Raw genomic sequence first — 17,963 nt, 5'->3', positions numbered from 1 at the left:
GTCAAACACACTGAATTATGATAGACACATATTATGATAGACACATATTTGCAAATCATATTGTTCATCACCTGTTTTGTGATGAACAGTGCATTCAGCAAGTCAGAAAGCCTGGAGAGACAATTATGGGTTTCCAAACATAGGAAGAAAGTTGGTCATGGGGTCATCATATTAGAATGTGCCCATCACCTGAACAAGCTCATAGATCTAGAGTCTGTTGCTTTTTTTGTGGTCCCTCTTATTTGTCAATTCTAATGCCATGTCATACATTAGTGGCCGAGCTTTCTCACAAAACTGAAACCAAGCACAACTAATTACATGAGGTCATGCCGAAAAAAGTATAACAGAGAGGTATTGGCATAAAAACTATAATGTATGAATGCAAATGGAGATGCAAAATAAAAATAAGTGATCACATTTCGCTTTCAATAGTTTTTATTTTACATAATGTAAATGAAAATATTCCAAATACAGCCTTACCTTACAGCTAATTACCTTTTATTCACAAGTTGGACACTTCACAGAAAAACATGAAACATTTTTTATTTTTAAACAAATTAATTTTTTCTTAGAATAGCCATTGATGCAGAAGAGCGAACAACCAAGGGACTCCTGCGTACTTATCTTTATGTTTTCCTGGTAAAATAAGGGTGAAATAAATAAAAAAATAAATGGGATTTGTAGTTGTTCTCTCGCAATACCTCACCTGAATTGAATATGATAACTATTTCGGGAAAAAATCTAGTTCCACATTGCACTGACTTAGGAGCAGTCTAGCCTTCATAACAGCTAGACTGCTACAATATTAAGACATAGCAATTACAATAGCATATTGTTTTCTTTATAATCTGTCTGCTCTGTCTTATGCAATTAGTCAAGGTGGGGAGCTACAATGTGTTGAACATTGACCTACCAATCGTATTTAGTTTTTATTTATTTCACCTTTTATTTTACCAGGCAAGTTGACTGAGAAAATGTTGTAATTTGCAGTAACGACCTGAGGAATAGTTGCTGGGGAGAGTAGAGGGGATTAATGAGCCAGTTGAAAGCAGGGGATGATAAGATGGCCATGATTCTGTAGGACGAGGGCCAAATTGGGAATTTATCCAGGACACTGGCGTTAACACGCCTGCTCTTGTGATAAATGCCAGGGGGTCTTTAACAACTCAGGAGTCAGGACCTCAGTTTAACGTCTCATCCAAAGGATAGGCCCATAGAACTGCTGTGCACATTTTGACCACAATAATCCAATGGGGCCCCCTACTGCTCAGACAGTATACACCATTCCAAAGAGGTCTCATAAAGTTGATCACTTGGACTGATCAAATGAACAGTCAAGTCATATTGCCCAGACAATCAATGCCAAAGAACTTAAAGCTCTTGAACCTGTCTTCCTTTCCCTACTTACGGGGTCAGAGTTGGCAGTGAACATATTGTTTTTACTTCATGAAACAACTTCTCTCTTCAAGACATCACACTTTCCACTTCCATTCTTTTTGAATACTTGCTTGCAGACCTGGTCTTCACAGTGTAACTCCTGTGAATGGAGAATAGGAAATATAGCAGATAAATAAGAGTGATTCTTGTTTACACTGTAAATAATCTATAATGAGAAGTGTACAGTATAATGTACAAGCCTAGAATACTCTATACTATGACTGAGCTAACATTCAAAACAGTTCTTTAATGGCTATACTTCACACTGCCTACCAGATGCAGTTTATCCTCTTCTATCCAGTGTGCCCAACCACGGTTCTTCTCCCCAATCTGTTTGCACACCATCTTACTCCCCTCCCACATCACCAGTGACTGCAGGACAAACACACACAGCATAACATGTAAACACAATCACCATAAATGTTATGAAACTCAAAAATCTTTGGATGATTTATCTAACTCAGAAAATAGGGGACGTGTGTGGTAGACTGGCCCCTACCTTGCAATGCCCGTTGTCCATTCCCTTGGGGGACTCCTCAAACTCCTGGTCCATTCTGAAGGAGAAGGTGTATTTCCAGAAGGTACTGAGGGTTTTGATGGTGTACAAGTCCCCCTCCTGCTTGATCACCTTTTTCTGTTTCTGCTTAAGGGCGATATTACGCACAGTGTTGCTGATCCCTGGGGAGGGACAGGGAGTATGTTAATCGAAAAGACCCAGATACAGAGATATAAACTCATTAAAATCATATTAATCTATTTACACTTTACAGCAATCCAATATGCATACCACACCAAACTAGTAGATTCTGCTGCAATGCATAGCAACATCACATCCCAATACAATAATAATGAAATAATATAAAAAAGGATATTTCAACAATGGCTATGAAAGAAATCTCACCAAGCGCAGTCAGGTAGCCATCCAGGTTAATATTGCTGACCATGTCCCACGTACCACAGAAACTGACTGCCATTTTTCTTCACAGACCAGAGACTCAAACTGCAGCAGGTGTCGGAAAAGGCCTTCACCTGGAAGGTTAACAATAGGTTGTGAAGGAAGGTTGTAGCACAAAGTGGTTTTAAAGTGACTCAGGGAAGGAAAGGTGTGGCCTCTGCTTATGTGATGATTTGTGGGTGGAAACAGACGTGTCCGACTGGTCTCTGTATGCAGCTTATTCCACAACACACTTTTTAATCCTCCTGGGGGCGTCAAAGACAACTGTTATTGTGGTATGACTGGTATTTGTGACATATAAAGGTTAGTTACTAATGCAATCACTGTGTATCTTCATCAGTCTATTTTATTACACATGAAAACAACGCAGTTTAACTTAACCTTATTATCAGTTTTATTTTTAATTATCATTGTCATTTTTATTGTTATGAAAAGTATTTTATTAAAGGATTCAGGCAATATGGTACACACACACACACACACACACACACACACACACACACACAAATTCCAGCATGGACATAACAATACAGACACACCCCCCCCCACACATGAAAAAATCTTAACTGACAGGTATAACAGGAAATAAAGTAAGTAAGTAAGTAAAAATAGTTTGAAGGCTGTAACATGTGGGTTGTCATTCACAATGAGCACAAATAATGTAATGTAATAAGTAAAGTATAGGACATTTGGTCACTTGTACATGACAAGTGACCAAATGTCCTATACTTTACTTAATACAAAATTCCTGTGCCATAGAGCAGTACTAATGTGCCCTCTGATGAGCATCTCCAGCATTCTGGATTGTCTTTCAGTTTAGCCCTATAGAGCTTAGGTGTCCAGTACTGGACACTGGACACTATTGTAGATTTTAAATTGGATATGTCTAGAGCGGATTCACCTCAACATTTTCTTAGAGCTACTTTGGATAGAATATCATTCTGCTTCTGAAAATTAGATGTTTAAATCTAGTTCCAATAGGATTTTAAGTTAGTGATCTCATTGGTCTCTTTTAGCAGCATAGAAGAGTACAGAGAGGCTTTGTGGCCTCTTGCCAAAAATAGAGAGTATGCGGGAGGGAATATCGCTACTCCAATAGTACTCTTAAGCAAGCGCTGAATTTGTAAGTATCTCCAGAACTGCTGCCTTGGTTACCCATACACCTATTAAAGCTTGTTAAGTGATTTGATGTTACCATCTCTATAGAGGTCCCCCAACACCATAATACCATTCTGGGAGGTCTACCTATGCCTACCTAGAGCAGCAGGTTAGGTATCCCTAATCCACCCATCTCTGAAGCCAGTGCATACACACTTTGGGGCGTTTACTGTTCCATAGGAACACATTGCAAAGCCTGTGGAACTCATGGAAGTACTTCATGGGAACCCTAATACCAGTAATACTGCAAGCAGGGATTGTAGTAAGTAGTTGAATTTACAGTACAGTAGGTACAACATTCATCTTAAGTACATTAGCCTACCCACAAAGTGAAAGATATAGTGGCAACCATCTGTCAATATCAGATTTACATTGTTCAAGCAGGGGCTCCCTATTAACTCTGCGAAGGTCTTTCAGGTGTGAGGGTAATCCCTAGATAATGAATGCCCTCATATGGCCAACTGAAGTTCCCAGCTTTAAACAATGTTTTGGGGCAATATGATGCTAGAGGGAGAGCCTTGCACTTAGACCAATTTTACTGGGTTTGTGGGCCGTGTCAATGTATTGTCAACGTAAAGCATCAGCTAATGGCTTGTTGGGTCAATTTGAATTCCAGGAGAGTTAGAGTCTAGTCTGATGGAGTCTGCCAAAGGTTCCAGCGCAAGAACCAAAATAGATGTCCCCCTGTCTAGTACCTCTGCTCAACTGGAAATATGGAGAAATCAGTCCATTTGTGACCAATGTTTTTAATTTGTATTTTCAGTATTTTATTGTTCTCAACAAACACCATGGATGCCCAATGAACCCTAGATCTGTAATCGGATTGCATAGATAACATTTGCCGTTGTCTGACAAGGCGTAAAAAACACACATATCAAAAACACACAAATGAATAGTCTAAGCGTAAGACAGGCAAGCAAATTGTTACAGTACATTTCTAAATGAAACGTCTGTCGAGAATTGAATAAAATAATTCACATTTTGTCAGACAGATAGTCAATGAACAAGTTACTGTTTCATGCCCTTTAGCTAGCGCACTACAAATTATACTGACAGTTATGTACTGAAAATATTGCTGTTCAGACTGTTACTACAAGTGCTTGTGATATCCTACAATACATGGTGTCTTCTTTACAGCAAATATCTACATCTGTTCACTTATGAGGCACTGAAGAGAAGTCGCCCATTTTCTGGAGAAGCCTTCACAGTCTAAATTATTGCAAAAAGCTAGAAAAATCAGTGCTGCCACAAACCACAAACCACATCCCCAACCCAGCACAGAAAACTCTACAGTAGCTCCTACACACCTTGTGCAGTCTAAAGGTATTTCAGCCAGGCAGCACAACTGGCCGATGGCTGGGCAACTTCAACTAGAGGAGATGCCTGTGTATCTCTGAAGCGGGGCGAGGATGACATCCACGTTCTTCTTCTCGCTCTCCGTGCTGAACAGACTGTGCTCCTGGATGTAGCCAACCACAGGGTCCGGCAGGATGTATTTGACGCTCTGGCCGCGCCGCAGGGCCCGCCGCACATGTGTGGCTGAGATGTCGTTGGTCACCCACTCAGGGACTACGTGGATGTTCTTGCGGTACTTCCACAGAGTATCTGATTGGTGGATGAACTTGTGGGCGTTGTTGCCGCTGCGAGTGATGCAAACCAGGCCATAGCGGCCCACAATCTCCGCAATGTCCTCCTGCTTCCACAGGTTGGGGACGGCAAAGGACTCCAGGACGTCAGCACCACACAGCAGCTTCAGTTGAGGGCTATCTGAGGGGAAATGGAAAGAATAATAATGTGAAGATTCGCCATTGCTCATATTAGTTAATTGAATTTCAGTTCATTTCCAGCATTATAAGTGGGACTCTTGACCATGGGATTCACTGACACGTATCAGGTTAAGTTTCGACTTGCTTTGGAGTAAAATCAGGAAAGAGTAATTTGAAGATGAGTTCAGGAATGGAAAAATAAATAATGGGCCATATCTAAAATCAAGGAATTAGACTAAAACTGATTCCTTTAATTGAGTGAAAATGGAAATGAACTAAACCCAAGGTGGTACAGTATAAAACTTGTCAGGGCAGATTTCTTGCTGTCGCACCTTGCCTGTATGTCTTCAGGTGGTGTGACTGGGTGTTATTCTACACCTCCACACCCTACTACTGTATGTGTCTGACTGTGTCCCAGTAGTATTCAACATCTGACTTATTTATCAAATTCATCAATCTGAGGGGAATTCATTAAGCAATACGGTGGAAAACATCAGGTTATTTCATCTGCCACAGTGGTCATGAGGGGATATGATCAGGAGTGATCAGGAGTGGCTATTTTGGACTCTCCAGAGCAACATTGGGTCCTTACATCACCACATATATCAAATGTTTGTGACTTATACCTCTCCTTGTGGGATATGATGATGAACCCTCGGAAGCATGCACCTCAATCCTCCTCTTCTTTGCGTACTTCACGGTATCCACCTCGTCGTTGTTCTGTTCTGCTGTCAACAGTTCTCCATAATGATGCCTAAGTGCACAAAGACAAGACAATTCAATTGACACAAGAGGGAGACAACACCAGAGCAAACTAAACAAGGAACCCAGGAGAGTTGTTTTGGTTAAGTGGAAGTTAATTTGAAGGATGGGGAAACAACTTGGACTAAAACACTGCTTGTTTTCCATTAGTCATAGTCATACTAGGATGTCATATGATTAATTCAATGAAAAACAATGACTGGATTTGTTTGTTGAAAATAACATTCTTCAGGCGCAGGGAAGGAAGTACATTTAAATTATGCATGTGAGTTTTCTTTCGGTTTCACACTGAGAAAACAAAAGAAAACAAAAATGTTGTTAGACTAATAATAAACACCCCAAATCAAAAAACCCAAAAATGTGTCAGTCTCTAAAGCTGCATTCTCCGCACCACACCCACAAGGTGTGGATCACCACGTCATACCTACAAGAGGAGGAACTGCACTCACCGCACCACTTTGGCGGTCTCCACCCACTCAGGCTGCTGGCTCTCCCAGTCTCCTACCCTGATCCATTCAGAGCTGTCTGTGGCAAGTCTGGCCATCTCCACACGGTGACAGGCCTCAATCAGACCCTTCTTCTTGTAGCCATCACCCACCGGGGAGATGATGCCCTTCACTACTCTGTACTGGCCTGGGAAATGGATGGATGCAGACAAGTTAAAACACTTGATGAAAATGTGGATACTGTCATTTTCAAACCCATCACTGTTTCAGATTTAATTGATTATGGAATGGGTAATCATTGAGTGTTCACTATCTTTATTTCTTTGGGGGAAAAACAAGTGGTCAACTGACAGTGGTGTGAACTGTTAGGGAAATTAGCATGGCTCTACAATGATAATAAATTGTGCAGTCACTTTGCCAACTTTCTGAAAACCAAACCAACTCTCATTAAACCAGAAATTGTGAGATTATCAGATTTCATACCTGTGTCCTCCAGGTAATCCCGTGCTAGTTCAAACATGCGCAGGTGCATATTAGTTATGGGGTTGAAAGACCCACAAGCCAGCAGCACCACTTTGGTAAAATCTTTAGGTTCCATTGATCACATTGGAGATAATAATATCCTTCAAGAATGATATCCGCACTAAAAGAGAGGGAAATACATGTAACCTTTTTCGATAAATGTGTGACAGAGAAACGTGTCAGAATTCAAAGGAGTGTCCTGGAGCATAGGTGATAATATGAAGGCATATTACATGAAATATATGGCTTTGTGTGTCACAAGAGTAAACTAATTGATGTATGAGGCTTCTTAACAGCAGAGATGCATCGGGTAATTAGAATGTGTATTATTTTGAGTCAAAGCAGTTCATAAACATCAGTCCCTCATATTATACAGATACTGTATATGGAGTGTGGATGGTAGCATTATCAAGCTCCAATTGTTAAACAAATAAGCTATGGCTCATGACATTCTGAAAAAACTATTACTGTATATTGGTGGTAGTAGCCTACGACAACAGATCGATGTTGCTATATATAGTCATAGTTGATTTATGACTAATCAACTAATCTATGTAACTTTGATGTATCAAACTGAAGTGCAAATTGATTACACAACTGGATTCAGACATACAGACAGTTCTCTTTGGCAATGGCTACACAACAGCCTTTTGGCCATAATGCATAATGCAGTTACGCTGAAGGGCTGCTCGATTACAACTATGTTTATACTGGAATATTAGTCTTCAATCATCACTAACTAGCGATAGGAATAGACAATGCCATAGTGACGTTCGTAATCTGAGAAAACTGGCTTTTACCAGATATTTTCAAATAATGACTTGAGTAATTGTACACACTTACTGCACAACCAGTGTTGTTTTGTTTCTGTTCTTCTCTTTATATAGAATGTTCTTCCTGTTTCGGTAATCCGCCTCTGATTGGGCTGGATTAGAATAGAGACATTTTATTGGAGAAAAACAACCGGAAAGAAGAAGGACCGCACCTACGCAACACGAGCTACGTTCACAGTCACAAGGCTGTAGAAATACTGAAATATTCAGCAACGTTTAACGCCTTAGACAATTTGTAGCTAGCTAGCTAGCTATGTTTTAACAATGTTTTGACATTTTGTTAATTCTTTCAATGGAGAATTTCATCCTATCATAGTCAAATAAATCTGCATCTCTTCCCTAAACATTGAGTTGACCAGACTTCAGACAACACAACAGTGGCGAGCACAGGTAGGCTAAGGATGATTTCGAGCTAGCTTGCAATGCTTACTATCTAGGAGAACTCAGTCAAGTTGGCCACTGCACTGGACAAATTCAATAATAATGTGATTATTCAACACTCAATGTGGTTGCTAACTTTCTAGCAAGGTAGACTTGACAAACAACCTAGTGTCTCAGAAGTCTGGTCTCTAATGACATACAATACAACAAAGCTACACTAGCAGGGTAGGTAGGTCGCTAGCTAGCTTGCATCCCAGCCTCTAGTCGGCTTGAATATATTGTATTGTTTGTGATCTATACGTGGCACATTTGTGCTTGTTTTCTCTATAAAGTTAACTATGAATGTGTTCTTTACAGAGTGGAAGCATGGCTTCTCGTGGCAAATCAGAAACTGGGAAACTGAAACAAAACATGGAGGAACAATTAGACAGGTTGATGCAGCAGCTCCAAGATCTGGAAGAGTGCAGGTACTGTATCCCTATGCTAGACTATGTATGGATGTTACTCTGAGTGATTCATGCTGCATGCACATTTCTTTTGTACTCCCATAGCTATTTTTACTCCAACTCTATTACCAGGACTCTCTATCTATTCTAGAGAAGAGCTAGATGAGGAAGAGTATGAGGAGACCAAGAAGGAAACCCTGGAGCAGTTGAGTGAGTTCAACGAGTCTCTGACGAAAATCATGTCAGGCGACATGACACTTGTGGATGAGCTCGGAGGGATGCAACTTGTAAGGAGTTTGGATAACATTGTCATCAGACTGACAAGTCATAACATGTAATGACTATAACTCAAAATCATGTCATGATGCATGAAATGGTAAAGCTATTCTTGTTTTGTCTTATCATTAGGCAATCCAGGCTGCCATTAGCCAAGCTTTCAAGACCCCTGAGGTGATCCGACTCTTTGCCAAGAAGCAACCCGGGCAGTTGAGAACCAGATTAGCAGAGGTTAGTTGGAAAAGATCCAAGAAATCTAGATGGATGTTATTTGATCTAAGGGCAAACGTAAGCGCCACACATTTCAGCTTCACATTGTACAGTGGAGTGGGCTGATGATTTGCCAAATTGTGTGACATTTTTCTGCAGATGGACCGTGATGTCATGGTGGGGAAACTCTCGCGGGACATGTACACTCAGCAGAAAGTGGAGATTCTCACTGCCTTGCGAAAACTGGGTGAGAAGGTAAGAGGTCCGTTGGGCCAGGGTGTGATGTGATGGACTCTTCATGCATATACTGTAGGTCTAAAGATTGACTAGTGATGAACTGAAATATGTTTGTAACATGTATCTAGCCATAAAACTGTCGTCAGAATGAAATAAAATGCGTAATGGTTACAAAAAAGCAATTACACTGTCATGATATGAAATGTTTACATCTGAACCTTAGTCAACAGGTGCTATGACAGTCATTGCTTTATGATATTACATGGTATAAGGTGTCATATGACTATCTTGTGGATTATTGCCATTCACCTGTTTCTTTTCTCTTCTTTCCCCATGTAGCTTACAACAGAAGATGATACTTTTCTGGCTGAAAATGCGACTGCTACTCTCAGCCAATTTGAAAAAGTCACTGCCGACCTGGGTGAGTTTAAATTGGTATTGCATGTTTATCCATGTGTATTATTTTGCCATATTTTCACTCTTTTACTCAAGGATTATTCATTACAGAGATTGAACCTCAACATTGGTACTCTTCTAACCAGCATCTCACTCCTTTCTATAGGGTCAGAAGACAAAATCATGGCTTTAGCCAGCTCTGGTGTGGAGAAAACCAAGGCATAGGAATTAGAGATGCAGTCAAACATCAACATAACGTCCACAATTGTGTTTTACTTCAGTGTTTCAGCTCCTAATAACGTGGAAGAAAAAATGCCATCCTATCATTGATCATGTAACCCACAGGTCAAACTCATTCCATAGAGGGCTGAGTGTCTACAGGTTTTTGCTCTTCCCATCTACTTGATTGATGAATTAAGGTCACTAGTTAGTATGGAACTCCACTCACCTGGTTGACGAGGTCTTAGTTGAAAGGAAAAAACAAAAGCCTGCTGACACTCGGCCCTCCGTGGAATGAGTTTGACACCTGTGATGTAACCAATCATGCACTCAGATGTCAGCACCTAATACTTGCTTTTAAAGAGTAATGTAATATTTTAGATCCTGAACATTTTTACTTTTTTCTTTTCTTTTCCCAGATGATTGTAAAAGTTGGTCTGTATTGGGTACGAGAATATTATTTGATATGTATGCAAGGAACAGTTCTGACCAATGTATAGTACAAGTTATGGTGATTGCCTTATGACAGCATTACTATTGATGTCATCCGTTGGATTGAATTGTGCTTTCTGAATGATTTATAATGTCAAACTGTGATAGCTTGAATATTGTAGGTTGTTGTTGATTGTCTGGCTGACATAAATCTACAGTTAAAATGGTTTATAGTATAAATGTTAAACTTCGTAGATGTCTTCTGTTTTGCTTGACTTGTGTGATTACTCATTTGTAGTTCTCTAAATGTAATTGTAAGTGTTTTTGTTTGTTAAGTTTGAGCCCTTTGTATGCTTTTGTACTCCTAATATAAAATCTGTTGTTTACGTACCACCATAGTTTCTCTTTTCCCACCAGGGGGCACTATTGTCCTAAAATCACAATTTCACAGCAAACCAGTCTTCTGACTCCCCCCTACAGGTAATTGCCGTAACTGATATATGAAAGATAAAACACAATTGTTAAGTGACAGTGTGACAAAGGAATAGAAAACAATAGACACATTACATTTGTACCCCATCTCATCATCCTTTATTTTGTTCATGAGCAAGCATCAACTTCACTACAATTCACCTTTCAATTAGTAGAAAAGTGAGAGCAGCCCAACAAGCACAAAGGAAGCATTCAACAGTTCTAAAAACATTGTCACCTTTCATTTTGAGCAAAGATAAAATAAAACAAAAATGAATTGAGTGGTGTGGACTTGTGTAACAGATAATCTGAGAATCAGTAGTATATTTGTCCCCTCTCCCACTCCAATCTCACAATTCCACATGTAGTACAGTATACACAAAATATTTTGTAGTAGTGATCCATGCAAAGTGAATACCCCTTGAATCTCAAAACTCAAATATATATAATTTGTTGGGCAGTGACATTCAATTCAATGCAGAAGAGAATGTCCAAGGGGCTGATGGGAATACATCCCAGATCATCAGGTGAGAAAATGCCCAAATGCTACAGAGCAATGCTAATGGTTGCAAACTCTGGCCAATAGAAATGGTATGCACTCAGAAGCAACCATTTTAATTCAATAAAAAAGAGATGAGATGTTTAAATAAAACATTGAGTTAACAATGGACTGTGATATAGCAATGACATTGAGAAATTGGGAGGGAAAAGGATTATACCGGTACTCTGATTCTTGTGAATTTCATGCTGCCCTCAACAACTTTGTCAGCAAACCAGGTAATAATACACTGTTCAAAATTACCTTCCATTATACACAAATAGGTAAATGTATACCCACATATGCTGCCTCGGGCACTTCAATAATGTACATCTTTTTAGAAGTGGATTTCGTCAATATGATTTAGTACAATATCTATAGAAGATACAATATGGACCTACTTTCTCTACACATCAACATGGACACATGACACCTATGTAAAACGTTCACTTTTAATAAAACTAGCAGTGGACTATTATTACAACAAAATGAAATAAAATCACTTTCCCAGCTCTGTAAGAAATCTAGCATTAAACAGTTACAAAATAAGAAAAGTTGCCACAACTAAAAGAGCGTGGATGAGTGTTTTGTTAGTTGTGTTAATTAATGCGCTGTGATTGGCAAAAGGCACTCCCAACTTGGCCAGCTCAAACCTGACCCCCTCAGTGGGCCCCTAGTCATCATGAAGGAGAGACTGTTCACCACATTTTGACAGTTGACCAAAAATAATAAATAAATTGAACTTAACAGAAATTCCATTGAGCGAATCCAGACATATGGTTTGCTCAAACCCTCAAAAATGGAACCTGGAACTCAAAAAAAAAAAAAAAAGACCATTTTATGAAACTTGCAAAGCATACATTAGATGGAATATTTCTGTTATTTAAGCCATTTGGCCTTTAAAACAGATCAACATGCAAAGTATAAGACCTCCTCTGTCAACCTTACAAACCACTTTCCAACGTTGTAATGCCTCACTTTAACTCTTATTACTTATTTACTTACTTATTACTTTGACTAAAATGCCCCCAGTCATGACACTTGACATACTTATGCAAGTTTGCAGAATGTACATATTTCATTTTGATCCCGAAAACAGTGGGAGAATGTATGTCAACTTGTTTGAGGGGTAAAAATCCTTTACAGTCATTTTTTTTAATTTTTTTTTTTTAAAGGTATAGAGATGAACAAGCAGTGATTTTTGAGAGGAGATAGAGGTTAACATCTGACACATCTTTCCAATTAATTGTATAAGTTTTATACTAATACCAGAAGGAAAACAAGTTTACCAAATGTAAACAAATATCTTAGAACAACTCTACAGTACAGTTCCATGTACAATAAAATCTAGTGGTCTACTGCAAAAAAATATTTCATTTTAAGATTCAAACAAGAACAAAGATGATTAATTTTTAAAGAGTTTTCATATCACAACAATGCATCAGTCATCCCTGAAATAGTCAACCACAAGTTAAATACCACAAATTGTAATAACTTATTTTAAGGTTTGTCAGACTCATAAAACAGATAAAACAATTGCAGGGAGTGTAAGTCTACACTTATTTGATATAAGAAAATCCTTTAAAAAATGCATCTAATATATTATCATTTCAGATTAAATAGCCGCGCCATGAAAAAAAAATCCTTTAGAAAATATTTTTTTTTGCATTGAAGCAGACTGAAATGGTCTTGCATTTCATTTCTCTTCCAAAGAAACAACAGCAGTCGTACTATTCAACTGAGCCCCCCCTAAAGCTAGACTATCCACACATGTCGGCTCCTTCTGTAGTTTGAGATCTGTTAATGATTTTTTTCCTCAACTTTTTGACACCACGGCAGGACTGGAATATGGAAGGGGTTATTGAAGCTGCAGATGTAGTTGTCCTAAGCGTAAGCAGAAATATTAGTACAAACATTTAAGGATGCATCTATATTGCTAGCTGGCCTGTTCTTGAGTCCTTCCTTAACAAACCTGCGTTTGTCCGACTATTCTCTGAATGTGATTATCTTGACATAAAAAAAATAACCTTCTGTACAATAGGAGACAATATTGGAAATGAGATGCATTGACGCCTTGAGTACAGCATTGCCACATGTGCAAGCCAAGCAAAGTGTAGCGTGTGGGGCCAAAAGCATCGACCAGTCCTGCCCCTGTGAAGCAAATAAACAACCTCCTCCTTGCAACAGAAAAGACAAAATGAGCAACACTTTGCCATAGAAACCTCTTCTTACAGTCCTGGGTTTCTCTTCTTGAAGAAGCAGACATTATTGTACAAGCATGACAGAAGAGCTTTGCCAAATTTGCAACATGCTATAGCCTTTGTGACACAAATATTCTACGTACTGCGTCTTTTTAGATTATTGGACCCCTTTGTTTAGGCCTTCACTAACACATTGACTAATTACATGATTTCTGTATATTTACAAAATATTAAAAAGCAATTTATTCCTCTACACATATGACTTTTCAAATATTATCATGCACTAAAAGGAGAGAAAAAAAAGAAACTACGCAGTGTACTTGTTTGAAGCATCAACTACAACTCCAGCACACAAAGAAAACCCAAGTCAAAGCTTCTCTTGTTTACAGGCAAACAAATCCAAAACTGATGTACAAGGGATATACATTTAAAAAAATCATTCTCCATTTAAAAGACCTACATCTGAAAGAAAATAAAAATGCAAATGCAAACGTAGGCAAAGTTTTCCCGGGAATGAAACATAATAAATTAAAAAAGTGTAGAAATCAGCGATCTGGTGATTACTATACTACACTGAGTACCACCACTAAAGATGACAACAGGAAAACCTTGACCATATATAGCTTTAAGGGATTTTTTTTTTTTAGATTTCTTTTTTTATCATCATGGCTCCTTGGAAAGGAGGAGGGTGTGCCCCACTGGTTACTGGGACAGTGAAAATGAGGACTGTGTGGGTAAGTATGAGTAGTACCTGTGGGTGCGTGTGTATGTGTAGGAGCATGTGAGTAAGTGAGAGTGAGTGTGTGTGTGTGTGTGTGTGTGTGTGTGTGGGTGTGGGTGTGGGGGTGTGGGTGTGTTTGAGTTAGTAGGTGAGTGTGGAGTCGTCCCACTCCAGTTGCTGCTGTCTGCTGGCGCCCTGCTGGTCCTCTGGCTCTGCCCCCTCCTCATCCTCGCTGCTCTCCGACTCTGCGCTCGTGATGTCATCTTCCTCCTCTCCATCCTCACTCTCCTCCTCCTCCTCTTCCTCCTCCTCACTGCTGTGCTGGTCCTCATAAGTCTACCAGAGAGAGAGAGAGAGATAGGGGGATGGAGAGGGTCAGTTGTTCACACATGACTTTCTAAAAATACAATTAGGCATCTTGATGGGAATCTGAATTAAATAACCTGATCCACCTGTGGGGATGTATGCAGTGAAGGAACTTATTCGGAGTCAGCAATATTGCTTTCTACATAGCTGTACCCACTATGCTTTTGTATGATAATTATGTTTGTGTGAGCCAAAGGGTCAGTAGCATGTAAGGTATTATGTCATTATCACCGCTTGCAAGACCATCATAATAATGTCAACCATGTGCAACCATTTGGTCAATCCAGGTTTACCATTTGCTTATGGAATCTATAGTTAGATAACCACTTTGCCTATAATACCTCATATATTTGCCTCTCTGCAGTTAAGCTGTCAATACCACTATTTCACAAATAACATAAAACTACACCTCTTCTGTCATTGGGATCCAAGGCTTTGTGTGATAAACAGTAAGTAATGCCTTACCTCCATGGGGTTGACGGTGATGGTGAGGGCAGAGTCATCCCAGTCCATCTCGTTCTCCTTGCCGTTCTCTGTGTCCCCCATGGTGCGCTGGTGGGCCGCCCGGATGCGGAACACGCCCAGGATGATCATGAACACGAGGAAGCTGACACACACCACGATGACAATGGTGGCAGCACTGGGGACCACTGAGGGGGGCAGATAGAAACACAGGCTGTTTACTAAAGAGGCCTTTATTTCTTTTTTCTTTTCTTTTTTTTTTATACCATGCAAGCAGGGCAAAGGAGGACATCAACACTTCTATAGAGATCCCCCATGTGGATTATAGAGCTTTTGGTCGGCAGGGAACTGCTTGTGGAAGTGAATTAAAGCCCTTTCTGGTGTGAGTTAAGAAATGCTCCATTGCTCAAGCATAATGGACGCAATATGGACCTGGTGCATTCACACAGGCTTGTGTTTGGTATACTATAGCATTTTGCAATGCTATTGTATACAGTACTATAGCCTGTACATAAAGGAACCCAGGGTGGGTAACTAACTACACTTCCTGAACTTGTTCTGTCGATCTACAGTATGCCTAGCCAATAAAGATATGCATTTATCTCCTTTAAATAGATGTTTGGGTCCTCTACACACCCGCTCTACTTTGTCTCCCACTAATATGTACAGTATTAGGCCCTATGCTGTAGATGGCTTTGTAAGCTTGTGAGTACAGAAGATTATAGACACTGAAAAAAAGGTTGTGTTGAGTCCTGGCTGTCCAGATGAAGTATAATCCTTGAACTTGCACAGTTAAAAACCAATGCAAACAACAGCTATATCATATGTGCCCTACTTTTGTTAATTGACTTTAATCCAGCACAAAATAGCTTGCTGCCCAAGAAGCAGATTTTTTTTTCAGAACAAAAAATTAAGAAGATTTAGTTGTTTGATCATGGGTCGGGATTATCTTTAATGACAGATTAGTAAAATAATCGACCAAAAGTATTGTAGGGGAAAAATGTCCAGTAAAATGAAAATCGTTTGTGATTTGTTGTTTGTGTCAGTGTCATTCAGTATTGTTTGTTTGTCAATACCAATGAAAAAGATGTTTGCAAAAAAACAAGTACTTTTAGTAGTTTTGACAGAATAGAGGGTAATGTACCTGAGGCCTGGTGAGCGTTAACCAGGTTGTGACCTGACAGGTCCACTGAGGCGTGGTGCACTGGGTTGATGAAATTGGGCTGCACCATAGCGTTGTTAGCATGGTCCATGGGGTTGGCGGTGTGTATCACGTTCACCTGTGGGCGCACACGCACACACATAGAGAGAGAGAGAGATAGGTAGGTTGGGGGCGGTGTCAGTGAATATCCAGCAACAGAAATGTTCCAATTCACAATAGCTTAGCATTGTTTTAATTATTTTTCTGTCCTTACATTTCCACAGTAAGCGCTACGTACGGGTCAATGTCACCATATGTTGTGAACATTACACTGGTACAATAGGTGAGGTAATCAGAAAAATGCCCAGTCATACCTCGACCTTGAATTCATTGCTGATGTAGCGGCCATTTAGTTCAGAGCAGACCAGCTTGAACTTTCTGTCAAAGAGAGCCTCGGTGTGCCAGTTCTTGTAGCGAATCAGGTGCAGGACCTGCTCATAGTTGGCCATAGTGTTGACACCTGGGATGGGGAGAGGACGTTTGTCAAACACTGATTGAGAGGAAACATGCCACTATAGGCAGGTCAAGTTTCATGGTAAGGACAAGCAGCCAGGAAACTGCGGAAGAGCTGGGACACATTTGGAGCCCCAATTTGCATGTGCAAAAATGTGTAAAATTGGGGCAAAGTCGTCCATCTTTACCATAATATTTGTAATAGACCCAATGAGAAATAACCCAGTGATATTTTTAAAGACTGCATCTAGCATTTCCATGATATGCAATGCATTTTCAGACTGTTTACAAAAACTCAAACTTAAAATGAAGCTAGAATAAAAATCATGCTGTGTGGAGTATTCTGAGTTGTAAGATATGTTTTGCTCTGCTCGGTATTATTTTCTGATTAGAGAAGATATGCTACCGCATAAAAGAGAAGCCTCTTTTGAAGACTAGTATAAACGTCAAGGAGAAATCCATCTCCCTGGTGTGTACATGTGTGTATGTATTGTATGTGACAATTTATCTTTGCTCGTAGTACAGTGGTATGTATACGCATGCGTACACATATTGTAAATATGCATGTCTCTGTGTGGCTGCATCTGACTGCATGCTACATGGCTAGCCTAGCCTAGCCTAGCCTAGTAGTATGCGGGAGGCCCTGACCTGTGATGACGAGTCCCAGGTTGGAGGAGGTCATCTCCAGGCCGCGCTGCTGGACCTGGGCCAGCTCCACCTCCAGGGTCTCGTGCTCTCCGTCCAGCTCGTCTCCCAGGGCAGTCACCTCGCACGTGTCCAGGTTGTGCATGATCTCCTCCGACACCACCGTCTCTTGGACTGATGGGGGTAGAGGAGAAAATACTAAAATCACCAAAATACTCAAATGTAAAAGCACTGAAGTAGGACATTCCATTAGTTATTTCCTAATATTAAAGGAGCAGGGCATAAGTTTGTTGGAAATCTGCCAACTCTGGCCACTGCGGCAAAATGGAGTTCAACAACATCCTACTTAATAATAACAGCCCTAACCCACTGCGCCACCAGAGACAGAAAGGCGAAAATTGGTGAGAACACCTAGAACACTCCTGGCAG

General features: G+C 40.0%; 4 protein-coding genes across 6 annotated transcripts in view; 1 reads left to right on the top strand and 3 right to left on the bottom strand.

The window, feature by feature from the left end:
* Nucleotides 1-427: 427 nt before the first annotated feature.
* rbp7a (retinol binding protein 7a, cellular) lies at nt 428-2,467 on the bottom strand. The gene is made up of 4 exons (XM_083675653.1): nt 2,339-2,467; nt 1,937-2,115; nt 1,711-1,809; nt 428-1,537 (listed from the first exon to the last, which is right to left on the bottom strand). The coding sequence occupies exons 1-4, from the start codon at nt 2,409-2,411 to the stop codon at nt 1,445-1,447; spliced, it is 444 nt and encodes a 147-aa protein (XP_083531779.1). The 5' UTR covers nt 2,412-2,467; the 3' UTR covers nt 428-1,444.
* Nucleotides 2,468-4,306: 1,839 nt separating this feature from the next.
* On the bottom strand, nt 4,307-7,916 carry LOC310808636 (nicotinamide/nicotinic acid mononucleotide adenylyltransferase 1-like). The gene is made up of 5 exons (XM_083675651.1): nt 7,890-7,916; nt 7,008-7,167; nt 6,528-6,711; nt 5,943-6,070; nt 4,307-5,317 (listed from the first exon to the last, which is right to left on the bottom strand). The coding sequence occupies exons 2-5, from the start codon at nt 7,120-7,122 to the stop codon at nt 4,917-4,919; spliced, it is 828 nt and encodes a 275-aa protein (XP_083531777.1). The 5' UTR covers nt 7,123-7,167; nt 7,890-7,916; the 3' UTR covers nt 4,307-4,916.
* Nucleotides 7,917-8,072: 156 nt separating this feature from the next.
* On the top strand, nt 8,073-12,667 carry lzic (leucine zipper and CTNNBIP1 domain containing). 2 transcript variants are annotated; one of them, XM_083675201.1, is made up of 7 exons: nt 8,073-8,269; nt 8,618-8,727; nt 8,858-8,993; nt 9,115-9,213; nt 9,352-9,447; nt 9,769-9,850; nt 9,992-12,667. In XM_083675201.1, exons 2-7 carry the CDS (start codon nt 8,627-8,629, stop codon nt 10,048-10,050), a joined length of 573 nt encoding a protein of 190 aa, XP_083531327.1. In that variant the 5' UTR covers nt 8,073-8,269; nt 8,618-8,626; the 3' UTR covers nt 10,051-12,667. The 2 variants fall into 2 exon arrangements, with proteins under 2 accessions (XP_083531327.1, XP_083531328.1); XM_083675202.1 differs by lacking the exon at nt 8,073-8,269 and adding an exon at nt 8,323-8,485.
* A 1,202-nt stretch (nt 12,668-13,869) lies between these two features.
* The window catches only part of clstn1 (calsyntenin 1), a 29,826-nt gene continuing 25,732 nt past the window's right edge, over nt 13,870-17,963 (bottom strand). For both annotated transcript variants that reach the window (XM_083675199.1, XM_083675200.1), the window contains 5 exons: nt 17,538-17,708; nt 16,751-16,896; nt 16,380-16,515; nt 15,239-15,423; nt 13,870-14,743 (listed from right to left, as the gene is read on the bottom strand). In XM_083675199.1, coding sequence (XP_083531325.1) covers nt 14,549-14,743; nt 15,239-15,423; nt 16,380-16,515; nt 16,751-16,896; nt 17,538-17,708 — 833 coding nt within the window. In that variant the 3' untranslated portion in view covers nt 13,870-14,548. The remainder of the gene's footprint in view (nt 14,744-15,238; nt 15,424-16,379; nt 16,516-16,750; nt 16,897-17,537; nt 17,709-17,963) is intronic.

The sequence above is a fragment of the Argentina silus genome, assembly GCF_951799395.1.
Source record: "Argentina silus genome assembly, chromosome: 8".
Classification (NCBI taxonomy): domain Eukaryota; kingdom Metazoa; phylum Chordata; class Actinopteri; order Argentiniformes; family Argentinidae; genus Argentina; species Argentina silus.
This window is presented reverse-complemented; position numbering and strand designations above follow the sequence as displayed.